The sequence below is a fragment of the Giraffa tippelskirchi genome, chromosome 8 (assembly GCF_054371585.1).
Source record: "Giraffa tippelskirchi isolate mGirTip1 chromosome 8, T2T-mGirTip1v1.2.pri, whole genome shotgun sequence".
NCBI classification, from domain to species: domain Eukaryota; kingdom Metazoa; phylum Chordata; class Mammalia; order Artiodactyla; family Giraffidae; genus Giraffa; species Giraffa tippelskirchi.
This window is the reverse complement of record NC_137282.1, coordinates 65,665,048-65,677,662: the sequence shown is the minus strand read 5'-3', so window position 1 is coordinate 65,677,662 and position 12,615 is coordinate 65,665,048. Positions and strand designations below refer to the sequence as shown.

At 53.7% G+C, this 12,615-nt stretch overlaps 1 protein-coding gene and 1 long non-coding RNA gene across 2 annotated transcripts in view; one reads left to right on the top strand and one right to left on the bottom strand.

Annotated features, from left to right (window-relative positions):
* LOC145517950 (uncharacterized) overlaps positions 1 to 10,361 on the top strand; it is a 45,577-nt gene extending 35,216 nt beyond the window's left edge. The window contains exons 11-12 of the long non-coding RNA XR_014062436.1: positions 3,030 to 3,141; positions 7,330 to 10,361. This is a non-coding gene — a long non-coding RNA (uncharacterized LOC145517950). The remainder of the gene's footprint in view (positions 1 to 3,029; positions 3,142 to 7,329) is intronic.
* LOC145517905 (uncharacterized) lies at positions 5,180 to 6,980 on the bottom strand. Its single transcript, XM_081521235.1, has 3 exons — positions 6,795 to 6,980; positions 6,083 to 6,395; positions 5,180 to 5,832 (listed from the first exon to the last, which is right to left on the bottom strand). The coding sequence occupies exons 1-3, from the start codon at positions 6,927 to 6,929 to the stop codon at positions 5,204 to 5,206; spliced, it is 1,077 nt and encodes a 358-aa protein (XP_081377361.1). The 5' UTR covers positions 6,930 to 6,980; the 3' UTR covers positions 5,180 to 5,203.
* Positions 10,362 to 12,615: the final 2,254 nt, after the last annotated feature.

Sequence of the window (12,615 nt, the reverse complement as noted above, 5' to 3'; positions counted from 1 at the left end):
TCTGCGGGTGGCTGAGCTTCTAATGGATCCCTGGGTTCTTGTCTTTTCCTCTCCAAACCTTCCGTCCTTTTCCCCCTTCTGGGGTGGATGGGCGCTGTCATTGCTTCTACCTTCGAGACAGAGTGATGAAAAGTCTGGGCCATCGACTCCTTTCCTCTCTTTGGTTCCGTGTCTCTCTCTGGCTGTGTCCCTCTCTTTTCCTTTCTCGATTCAGACTGTGTCTCCCTCTTTCTCTCTCGTGTGTGGATGGATGGATGCTAGGAATGCACATGTATATGATTAGATGAGGGTTATGTTTTAGGGATAGGTTAGAGGGAGAGAAAGGCTTTAGGTCGGAGTTGGTCATGGGGGAAGGGTCAAGGGTGGTGGTGGTGTTTCTTGGAATCTGAGTGCTGTGCATTCTTCGTCTCTTTCCATATGAACCCCTTCTCAGATACACCACTTGCAAGGAGTCTCTCATGTTCCGTTTCCTATCTTTTGCATTTGTGAATGCTTAGCTTCTCTGTTGTGAAGAGGTTCCATTGGATGGAAACCCATTGGTGTACTTCGTTTCCCTCTTTCCCTTACTTGAAGAGACCCATTTCTACCTCCGCCCAGCAAATGGCAAGGAGACTCTGATGTTAAGGAGCCTTTGACCTACGCTTCTTTCTAGCTATCTCATGACATCGGCCTTTAGGGTGAGGGTTTTCCCCGATATTGAGGTGGTGTGAGATCAAAACCAATAGCGTTCTTCAGATGTAGCTGTCTGGTTTTCCCATGGACATTGATTGAAGAGGCTTTCTTGTTCCCATTTGGATATTCTCCCCTTCTGTGTCAGAGACGAGTTGACCATGGATGCCGGGGTTTGTTTCTGGACCCTCAACTTTATTCCATCGATCTGGATCTGTGTGTGTTGTTGTATTCCCAATAGCATACTGTCCTGCTGCTGCCGCTGCGGCTAAGTCACTTCAGTCGTGTCTGACTCTGCGCGACCCCATGGCCTGCAGCCTACCAGGCTCCTCTGTCCAGGGCATTTTCCAGGCAAGAGTACTGGAGTGGGTCGCCATCGCCTTCTCCGATACTCTCCTGAGGATCCTAGTTTGCTCGTCTAATTTCCTTTCACACAACCTTGGATGTCCGTTTCGGGGCTTTTTCGTCGGATTGTGTTGACAATTTAGGCTCTTTTCTGTTTCCGTAACCCCTTTTGCAATTCTTTGTTCGGTGCGAAAATGCATTGGCATTTTGGGAGGAATACCATCGAAGCTGTGGATTGCCTTGTGGGGCTGTGACATCATTTTCCCAATAGGAATTCTTTCAAGCCCTGAGCACAGCTTCTCTTTGCAGCGATTGGTGTGGGCTTGATCTTCCTTCTTCCATCTCTCGCCGTTTTGTGAGAACTGGTCCTTCCTTCCCTTCTGGGTTAGATGGACTCGTGGGTATCACTTCAGTGAATGGCATTGTCAGTGGGGGTCATAATTCCCTTCTCATTGGAAGACTTTGCTGTGAGTATTAGAAATGCAAGTGATTTCTCTTCCCCTTCCTCCCTGTCCATCTCTCAGAGCCACCGGGAAACAGAGGCCTCATCCAGGGTCACACAGGCCCGAGGGAGTGCAACTAGACTGTTGTTTCTTCAGGCCCTCTGTGCTGGACATCATCCGGGATACTCTGTGTGTGTCTTCCTCAGTCTGGTGTCCCTTCAGACCTTTCCCTAGTTTTCACAGGCTTGTTGTGTTGGTGTTCTTTGTCTGTTTGGAGACACATCCTTGAGAAGCTTTGTGTTTCCACTCATTCATCTCGCGATGTATGACCTGTCTTTTGCTTTTGTCATGAGGTCTTTCCCACAGTAGATATCTTTGATTTTGCAAAGTCCACTGTATTCTCTGGGTTGTTTTGTGGACTGCCTTTTAGTTTTGTGTGTGAAGACTCAAAGCACGTGTCCGGTTTCTGCTCATTGTTCTTCTAGATTTGTGACAAGTTTTCATGGAAACTTTGTCTAGGGATAACTGGAAGTGAACTCGGTGTAAGGTGTCAAGTCTCCATCTCCATTCATGTCATGCCCTGCAGTTTCCAATTCCCTGTTCCTGAGTGGTTTTGGAGACCTTGTGGGAAGTTTGGTTGCATCGGAGTTTGCGTTTCCACCTTGAGTAGATTCACACTGTTCTGCCCTCAGGGACACTGTCAAGGGGGAGTGAGGAGCAGCCTGCACTTCCAGCAGTGACCACACGGTGGGGCGAGTGCTGCTCTCCCCTCTGGGAGCCCCAGGCCACAGGCATCCCAGTGAGGAGCCAGCTTTGTGCTCAGCTGAAAGGAGTTAGTCTCTCAGGAGCCTCTGAGCCCTTGCCTTTGGATCACGCAGGGTGGGAATTTACTGTGAGAGAAAAAAATTGCCCTGAATTCCATGGACGGAAGAGCCTGGCTGTGTAGAGTTCGTGAGTTGCCGTGAATCAGACACAACTGAGGACACAAAAATTCAATAGACTAAAACACTTTTTGGGGGTGGGGGGAGTGAAAGGGGGTGATGTGGGGTTTTTTGTCTTATATAATAGCCAAGGGAAATCTAGTTTAAACCTAAATTCACATAGATGGGAAAGGTATAGCTCTCCGTCACCCTATTAAAAAAAAAAAAAAAATACTTAACTTTTCTGAAAGGTTATTTAGTAGCTTCCTTGAGCAGTTGATTGTGAAGCTTTTTTTTTTTTTTTCTGTGACATTGGCCTCATTAAAAAGTACGGTTTGCCTTTACTGGATAATTTCGTTCATTGGTTTGTTAGGGAATCTTGGTAATATTTGAGTTTCCTGGGGAGCATGGTCACATGACCTGGCCCTGGCCAATCGGTGCGTTCCACCTCCCTGGCCACTGTGATTGGCTCCGGACTGGGGCAGTGCCCAATCGGGGCCCAGGGTCGGGCCTCACGTTGGAAGCCAGGGGAAGACGAGCTCTCGTCCTGCTGGGGTAGGGGAAGGGGTGGGGCCGGGGGAGGTCAGGCTCCAGCAGTGGGAGGGGCTTGAGGTCCGCCTGCAGCAGTTGGTGACCTTCCTGCTCCCCTCAGGGCAGAGCCGCCGGCCTGAGAATGAGGGCACTGCTGAGCCCAGGGGCTGGGATGGCCCGTTGCTGCTGTGGTCCCAGAGCTCCACCCGAGACCTGAGGGAGGCCGTCTGCCCGTGAGTCCTCTCCCGCTTGTCTGTCAGCTTGTTTGAACCATGCTGGGTTTTCTGCCCAGCTGGCTAAGGGGAGTCCCTGGAAATGCAAGGGTGTGGGTTTTGGCAGACTTCAGGGAAGACATGCCAGATGAGCCTGGGAGACTCCCGCTTAATCTGGATTCAGGAGATATCTCTTCGGGCCAGCTATTAATTGTAGGATAAGCCTAATGAGTCTTCACAGGATGAAGAGAGTAACGTGCCAAGGTAGCAATCGATGTCCTCATTAGAGAGGATGAAGCTGGTGCTCAGAGAAGGGGGGAACTTGGCCACAGCAAGGAGGTGTGCACCCAGACAGAACCCCCAGATCCGGCCATTTGAGCTCAGGGAGGCCACTGGTGTGGCTTGTCCCTGTGGCAGGGGCCGAGGCACGCAGCCCACCCTGATTCCTGCGGGGGCCTGACTTGGGAAGTGCCATCTGGTAGCTTTGAGACTCACCAAACCAAATTGCACTGGAGAGAGGAAGGACACCTTCCTTCATCCACCCCCCACCCCCGCCGGATTCCCACATACCCTGACCCCTTTCTCTGGATTTCGGAGCCATTTCCCGAGTCCCGCTCATATGACCTCATTCGAAGTGCACTGTGGACGAGCTGCCATCTGCAGCTGCTACCACAGCAGCCAAGGGCTTTAGCTCCCGAGTACCTCCCTTCCTTTGGAACTTGGGGGCCCTCTACTCCCCACTTGCACGCCACAGACCTTTGCTGAGGATTGTGGGGACCCTCACTCAGTTTGCAGCACGTTGTAGCCATCCCTGTCCTCTCAATACCTCCCTTGCAACTCAGCTTGTGAGCTCCTTTGGAGCAGCGTGGCCCACCTGGCTGCAACGGAAGAGACACAGCTGACAGTGAAACAACAGCTTAGATCTGACAGCCGGAAAGCTCTGTCAAAAGGGACCTCCCTCTTCACACCGTAGAGGCTGTAGGAGCCGCCAGGGTTTGGGAACCAGTGCTGGGGCCAAAATGACTCCACAGCTGTTTTCCTTCCTGGGGAGGGTTCTGGCTCGAGTGGGAATGGCTCAAGTCTCCTAAGGTTCTGAAAGCCCACTGTGTGCAGATTCACGGTACACAGAGAGGAGAAGGTGGAGTCCTGCCCTGGAGGTGGGCACAGCTCACGGATGAGCCAGGCAGGCAGGCAGGCAGGCAGGGCATGAGAACACCTGAGCTGCCTTCATGAGTGAATGGTGTGGGGGCAGAGGAAGAGAAGCCGGTCTGCTCCCTCATGTGGTGCCCAGGGCAGGTTGTCCCCAGAGGAAACCCTTACGACGGTGAGGACTATCACTGCTGTTTCCCAAGGGGTTCCGTCGGTGCGTGTCTTCCCCGGAGCGGTCAGGCCGTCTCTAAAGTACACTGGCCATGGGCATTGCCTCTCCTTGGAACTTCCCATGTGTTTCTCGTTTTTATGGAACAGTGATTTTTCTAGAGGGGTTCTGGGCCACAAGGTTGCTGGGTCATTTTCTAGCCTTCTGTCGTGAAGAACGCTTTCCTGGGCGTTGGGGTGGTTTGTTGTTCCAGCTCCCTTTCTTGGCTTCTTTTGGGAGCTGGTGCACCAAGAGGAGCTCAGCCTCTGCCTTCTGGCTGAGATGTCACCCTTCAAACAGCAATGCCTGCCTGGAGATAATGATGGCATTTGCCAAAAGGGCTTCGTTTGGCACATGATATCTTGAAAGGGCGTACACCGTCCTTTCAGCTATCAAAGGCTACTTCAAAGGACATAAAAATGAGAACTCTCCAATGGAGTCTTACAGTAGGTGGAGAGTCCGAAAAAAACTCCTTCAGTCATTTCACTGAGAGGCATTGATTGGGGACACCAAGAATATAGGAAGGAATGCCGAAAGAAAAGATGAAATTGTGTTCAGGATCGGGGGGAGGGATGAACAGGGCGTGCTTGCCTTGAATCCAGGCTTTGTTGGCGGGTGGGGCATAAAGATGGAAGGGGTCTGCAACTACAAAGTGGTGATGGTAACACAGTATCACCAGAGTGACACAACAGTGTTCCCAAATTGCAACAATGATGAAAAAGTTTACTAATCCCAACTTAACCAACAGAAATACACGAAACCATACAAACAATAAAACATCACCAGAAAGGTGGAAACAAACCAAATGCAAAGCAGTTCAGGGGAAAGGAACTCCATGTCCCCTGGGGGCAGAACGAGTTGCCGGCGTCCACGGTGAGCAGACAGGGATGGAGGCTGCAGAGCCGACCGCTGCCCTGGACGTGGTGTTTCCGGCAAGGGCTCTGGGTCTCTGTCCAGAGCGGGGGCTCGTTCTTCCTGCAGGGGCGGGTGAGTCATCGTCGGCGTCTGGGTGTTGCGCGGGAGCCAGGGCAGGCTCTCCCTGCCGAGGCGGTGACTCCTCCTCTGCCTCGGGTTCTCCTGCCAAAGCCCGAGCAGGTACAGGTGCACGTGGAGGTGGAGGTTCTCGCTGAGGGGGTGGGACATCAGTGCCTGGAGCTGGGGGTCCTGCAGGCACGGAGATCCGATCTGCCCGGTGTGCTGGCCAGTACCCAGCTGGCCTGGTGTCTCTGCGAGGGCAAGTCTCGGTTCTCCACCTGCCCTCGGTGGATTCCTGGGTCCTGCACCTGGAGCCACCACCTCTGTAGGGACAGGTCTGGGAAGTGGAGCCTGGTTCCAGTTGGAGGCCAGTGCTAGAGCTGGGGGAGAAGCAAAGTTTACCCACAGGCCAGCCTTGGCATGTGCGTATCCCGGGACAGAAAGCTTCCAAGAGATTCCCAAAGAATACCCAGCGTCGGATGTCTTTTGGGACTGAAGTGTGCAAGATGGGGGTGGGGGTGTGAGGCCAGCGCTTGCTGCAGGCCCAGCAGCATCTTTCGGGGACTCGTCCCTGTGTAGCTCAGCACCCCCTCCCCACACACTCCCGTGCACCAGCCCCAGCGTCCTCACCTCTGTGCTCTGGCGTGCTGGGCTCCAGGTCCTCCTGCTGCCTCAGAGGCCGGGGTTCTCGGGACTCTGGGTCGGAGCCGGGTGTGCTGAGCTCCGTGGCAGCCTCAGACTGGGCCGCCGGGTGTATCCTGGGCGGTGTCTCGGCAGCAGGCCTTCCCCGCCTCCGCTTCGCCCCCGGTGGGGCTGATGCCTCCGTGGGCACGCTCACCTGGAGCCTGCACTGGGCCTCACGGGCGGGGGGGTGGTGCTCCGACCCCTCCCTCCAGGAGGTGGACGGGGTGTCCCCGTCCTCGGCCTCATCACGTGGGAAGCTCTGCAACGACAGTGACCGTCAGCCAGCCGTGCTGGGAGTTTTCCGAGCTGGGCCTGGCCAGTGGAGCCGCTGCTTCTGCCTGCTCGAACTTCTCTTCCCAGAAGGGTCAGAGACGTGTGTCTGCTCACATCCCCACCCGGGAGGCAAGAGACCCACCTGAGGGTGTGAGGTCAGCCTGGGCGGCCGGCGCTGCCCGCACTCTCCCCATCCCACCCAGCCTGCTCTCCCCTGGGGTGTGGACACAACTTGTCCGCAGGCTTCTGACCCCACATCCGCCTGGGCTTCCTTGAGGGAGACACACCCCGAGAAACCCGCATCCACACACACAGGCAAAGGACCCGGTGTTTCCGGGTGGCATGGGAGAGGTGGCCTGGCCCGGCCTGGGGCTCCCCGTGTTACCTTTCTGTTTCTCCGGGCAAAGGGCCAGAGGCCTCTCGGGGGTGCCCTGAGCCAACGTCGACAGGGTGCCCACGCACACTGCCTGTGAGCTCTCCTGCGGCCCCGGGCTCTGGGCAGGGGCAAACAGCAGAACATCCTGGCAGCAAGTGATCTGGCTGGGGGCTCCTCTCCGCTCTGGAGGCCTGGATACCCGGGTTGCGGGTTCTGTTGGGTTCTGTTGCCGGCAGGTGACATCATTTCCTGGGGTTCGTGCTGAGGTCCCTTCCCCAAAACTTCCCAAGGGAATCTCTGGGTTTCTGACTGCTCGACCACCCCCCTTAGGCCATGTGCAGGCACAGTGACAGCCACACAGCCCAGCCCACAGCCCTGGGGAGGCCTGGGTGCAGCCAGGGCCTGAGCTCCGAGGACCCCGCTGCTCTCAGACCAGGCTCCTTCTTCTCATAAGTGGTGTGGCCCTGGACAAGCATATGCCCCTCAGGGTTTCCCCAGTCTCTCCATCTGCAGAGAGGGGGTCATTCTCCCATCTGTTTCCTAGGTCTGGCGGCCTACGAGCAGCTCCATGCCTTTCCACCTGGGGCCGATATCACGTGGAGCTTGTGCGCTGAGACTTCAGAAAGAAAGACTCCATCCAGGGCTGACACAGCACAGAATGGGGCAGAACGAGGCCTGGATGCGCCGTGGAACCCAGGAAAAGGCACTCCCCCTCCTGACTGTTTTGAGACCCCGCATCCAAGTTGGAGCACCGAAAGGAAGACTCGAAGGTCTCCCTCTCTTATAGAAAAGAGTAGCCAACTTTCTGGTCCTCTGTTTGCATTGAGAGTCTGTTCAAGTGTCCCAGCTCGGCTTCTGCGGGTGGCTGAGCTTCTAATGGATCCCTGGGTTCTTGTCTTTTCCTCTCCAAACCTTCCGTCCTTTTCCCCCTTCTGGGGTGGATGGGCGCTGTCATTGCTTCTACCTTCGAGACAGAGTGATGAAAAGTCTGGGCCATCGACTCCTTTCCTCTCTTTGGTTCCGTGTCTCTCTCTGGCTGTGTCCCTCTCTTTTCCTTTCTCGATTCAGTCTGTGTCTTCCTCTTTCTCTCTCGTGTGTGGATGGATGGATGCTAGGAATGCACATGTATATGATTAGATGAGGGTTATGTTTTAGGGATAGGTTAGAGGGAGAGAAAGGCTTTAGGTCGGAGTTGGTCATGGGGGAAGGGTCAAGGGTGGTGGTGGTGTTTCTTGGAATCTGAGTGCTGTGCATTCTTCGTCTCTTTCCATATGAACCCCTTCTCAGATACACCACTTGCAAGGAGTCTCTCATGTTCCGTTTCCTATCTTTTGCATTTGTGAATGCTTAGCTTCTCTGTTGTGAAGAGGTTCCATTGGATGGAAACCCATTGGTGTACTTCGTTTCCCTCTTTCCCTTACTTGAAGAGACCCATTTCTACCTCCGCCCAGCAAATGGCAAGGAGACTCTGATGTTAAGGAGCCTTTGACCTACGCTTCTTTCTAGCTATCTCATGACATCGGCCTTTAGGGTGAGGGTTTTCCCCGATATTGAGGTGGTGTGAGATCAAAACCAATAGCGTTCTTCAGATGTAGCTGTCTGGTTTTCCCATGGACATTGATTGAAGAGGCTTTCTTGTTCCCATTTGGATATTCTCCCCTTCTGTGTCAGAGACGAGTTGACCATGGATGCCGGGGTTTGTTTCTGGACCCTCAACTTTATTCCATCGATCTGGATCTGTGTGTTTTGTTGTATTCCCAATAGCATACTGTCCTGCTGCTGCCGCTGCGGCTAAGTCACTTCAGTCGTGTCTGACTCTGCGCGACCCCATGGCCTGCAGCCTACCAGGCTCCTCTGTCCAGGGCATTTTCCAGGCAAGAGTACTGGAGTGGGTCGCCATCGCCTTCTCCGATACTCTCCTGAGGATCCTAGTTTGCTCGTCTAATTTCCTTTCACACAACCTTGGATGTCCGTATCGGGGCTTTTTCGTCGGATTGTATTGACAATTTAGGCTCTTTTCTGTTTCCGTAACCCCTGTTGCAATTCTTTGTTCGGTGCGAAAATGCATTGGCATTTTGGGAGGAATACCATCGAAGCTGTGGATTGCCTTGTGGGGCTGTGACATCATTTTCCCAATAGGAATTCTTTCAAGCCCTGAGCACAGCTTCTCTTTGCAGCGATTGGTGTGGGCTTGATCTTCCTTCTTCCATCTCTCGCCGTTTTGTGAGAACAGGTCCTTCCTTCCCTTCTGGGTTAGATGGACTCGTGGGTATCACTTCAGTGAATGGCATTGTCAGTGGGGGTGACAATTCCCTTCTCATTGGAAGACTTTGCTGTGAGTATTAGAAATGCAAGTGATTTCTCTTCCCCTTCCTCCCTGTCCATCTCTCAGAGCCACCGGGAAACAGAGGCTTCATCCAGGGTCACACAGGCCCGAGGGAGTGCAACTAGACTGTTGTTTCTTCAGGCCCTCTGTGCTGGACATCATCCGGGATACTCTGTGTGTGTCTTCCTCAGTCTGGTGTCCCTTCAGACCTTTCCCTAGTTTTCACAGGCTTGTTGTGTTGGTGTTCTTTGTCTGTTTGGAGACACATCCTTGAGAAGCTTTGTGTTTCCACTCATTCATCTCGCGATGTATGACCTGTCTTTTGCTTTTGTCATGAGGTCTTTCCCACAGTAGATATCTTTGATTTTGCAAAGTCCACTGTATTCTCTGGGTTGTTTTGTGGACTGCCTTTTAGTTTTGTGTGTGAAGACTCAAAGCACGTGTCCGGTTTCTGCTCATTGTTCTTCTAGATTTGTGACAAGTTTTCATGGAAACTTTGTCTAGGGATAACTGGAAGTGAACTCGGTGTAAGGTGTCAAGTCTCCATCTCCATTCATGTCATGCCCTGCAGTTTCCAATTCCCTGTTCCTGAGTGGTTTTGGAGACCTTGTGGGAAGTCTGGTTGCATCGGAGTTTGCGTTTCCACCTTGAGTAGATTCACACTGTTCTGCCCTCAGGGACACTGTCAAGGGGGAGTGAGGAGCAGCCTGCACTTCCAGCAGTGACCACACGGTGGGGCGAGTGCTGCTCTCCCCTCTGGGAGCCCCAGGCCACAGGCATCCCAGTGAGGAGCCAGCTTTGTGCTCAGCTGAAAGGAGTTAGTCTCTCAGGATCCTCTGAGCCCTTGCCTTTGGATCACCCAGGGTGGGCATTTACTGTGACAGAAAAAAATTGCCCTGAATTCCATGGACGGAAGAGCCTGGCTGTGTAGAGTTCGTGAGTTGCCGTGAATCAGACACAACTGAGGACACAAAAATTCAATAGACTAAAACCCTTTTTGGGGGTGGGGGAAGTGAAAGGGGGTGATGTGGGTTTTTTTGTCTTATATAATAGCCAAGGGAAATCTAGTTTAAACCTAAATTCACATAGATGGGAAAGGTATAGCTCTCCGTCACCCTATTAAAAAAAAAAAAAACTACTTAAATTTTCTGAAAGTTTATTTAGTAGCTTCCTTGAGCAGTTCATTGTGAAGCTTTTTTTTTTTTTTTTTCTGTCACATTGGCCTCATTAGAAAGTACGGTTTGCCTTTACTGGATAATTTCGTTCATTGGTTTGTTAGGGAATCTTGGTAATATTTGAGTTTCCTGGGGAGCATGGTCACATGACCTGGCCCTGGCCAATCGGTGCGTTCCACCTCCCTGGCCACTGTGATTGGCTCCAGACTGGGGCAGTGCCCAATCGGGGCCCAGGGTCGGGCCTCACGTTGGAAGCCAGGGGAAGACGAGCTCTCGTCCTGCTGGGGTAGGGGAAGGGGTGGGGCCGGGGGAGGTCAGGCTCCAGCAGTGGGAGGGGCTTGAGGTCCGCCTGCGGCAGTTGGTGACCTTCCTGCTCCCCTCAGGGCAGAGCCGCCGGCCTGAGAATGAGGGCACTGCTGAGCCCAGGGGCTGGGATGGCCCGTTGCTGCTGTGGTCCCAGAGCTCCACCCGAGACCTGAGGGAGGCCGTCTGCCCGTGAGTCCTCTCCCGCTTGTCTGTCAGCTTGTTTGAACCATGCTGGGTTTTCTGCCCAGCTGGCTAAGGGGAGTCCCTGGAAATGCAAGGGTGTGGGTTTTGGCAGACTTCAGGGAAGACATGCCAGATGAGCCTGGGAGACTCCCCCTTAATCTGGATTCAGGAGATATCTCTTCGGGCCAGCTAGTAATTGTAGGATAAGCCTAATGAGTCTTCACAGGATGAAGAGAGTAACGTGCCAAGGTAGCAATCGATGTCCTCATTCGAGAGGATGAAGCTGGTGCTCAGAGAAGGGGGGAACTTGGCCACAGCAAGGAGGTGTGCACCCAGACAGAACCCCCAGATCCGGCCATTTGAGCTCAGGGAGGCCACTGGTGTGGCTTGTCCCTGTGGCAGGGGCCGAGGCACGCAGCCCACCCTGATTCCTGCGGGGGCCTGACTTGGGAAGTGCCATCTGGTAGCTTTGAGACTCACCAAACCAAATTGCACTGGAGAGAGGAAGGACACCTTCCTTCATCCACCCCCCACCCCCGCCGGATTCCCACATACCCTGACCCCTTTCTCTGGATTTCGGAGCCATTTCCCGAGTCCCGCTCATATGACCTCATTCGAAGTGCACTGTGGACGAGCTGCCATCTGCAGCTGCTACCACAGCAGCCAAGGGCTTTAGCTCCCGAGTACCTCCCTTCCTTTGGAACTTGGGGGCCCTCTACTCCCCACTTGCATGCCACAGACCTTTGCTGAGGATTGTGGGGACCCTCACTCAGTTTGCAGCACGTTGTAGCCATCCCTGTCCTCTCAATACCTCCCTTGCAACTCAGCTTGTGAGCTCCTTTGGAGCAGCGTGGCCCACCTGGCTGCAACGGAAGAGACACAGCTGACAGTGAAACAACAGCTTAGATCTGACAGCCGGAAAGCTCTGTCAGAAGGGACCTCCCTCTTCACACCGTAGAGGCTGTAGGAGCCGCCAGGGTTTGGGAACCAGTGCTGGGGCCAAAAGGACTCCACAGCTGTTTTCCTTCCTGGGGAGGGTTCTGGCTCGAGTGGGAATGGCTCAAGTCTCCTAAGGTTCTGAAAGCCCACTGTGTGCAGATTCACGGTACACAGAGAGGAGAAGGTGGAGTCCTGCCCTGGAGGTGGGCACAGCTCACGGATGAGCCAGGCAGGCAGGCAGGCAGGCAGGGCATGAGAACACCTGAGCTGCCTTCATGAGTGAATGGTGTGGGGGCAGAGGAAGAGAAGCCGGTCTGCTCCCTCATGTGGTGCCCAGGGCAGGTTGTCCCCAGAGGAAACCCTTACGACGGTGAGGACTATCACTGCTGTTTCCCAAGGGGTTCCGTCGGTGCGTGTCTTCCCCGGAGCGGTCAGGCCGTCTCTAAAGTACACTGGCCGTGGGCATTGCCTCTCCTTGGAACTTCCCATGTGTTTCTCTTTTTTATGGAACAGTGATTTTTCTAGAGGGGTTCTGGGCCACAAGGTTGCTGGGTCATTTTCTAGCCTTCTGTCGTGAAGAACGCTTTCCTGGGCGTTGGGGTGGTTTGTTGTTCCAGCTCCCTTTCTTGGCTTCTTTTGGGAGCTGGTGCAACAAGAGGAGCTCAGCCTCTGCCTTCTGGCTGAGATGTCACCCTTCAAACAGCAATGCCTGCCTGGAGATAATGATGGCATTTGCCAAAAGGGCTTCGTTTGGCACATGATATCTTGAAAGGACGTACACCGTCCTTTCAGCTATCAAAGGCTACTTCAAAGGACATAAAAATGAGAACTCTCCAATGGAGTCTTACAGTAGGTGGAGAGTCCGAAAAAAACTCCTTCAGTCATTTCACTGAGAGGCATT

Excerpts from the sequence above, each read along its gene's own strand:
- LOC145517905 (XM_081521235.1), bottom strand. The coding sequence starts at position 6,929 with ATGTTCTGCTGTTTGCCCCTGCCCAGAGCCCGGGGCCGCAGGAGAGCT. Across the intron at positions 6,396-6,794 it reads TTGCCCGGAGAAACAGAAAG|AGCTTCCCACGTGATGAGGC; the intron begins GTAACACGGGGA and ends CTGTCGTTGCAG. Across the intron at positions 5,833-6,082 it reads CAGCACGCCAGAGCACAGAG|CTCTAGCACTGGCCTCCAAC; the intron begins GTGAGGACGCTG and ends CTTCTCCCCCAG.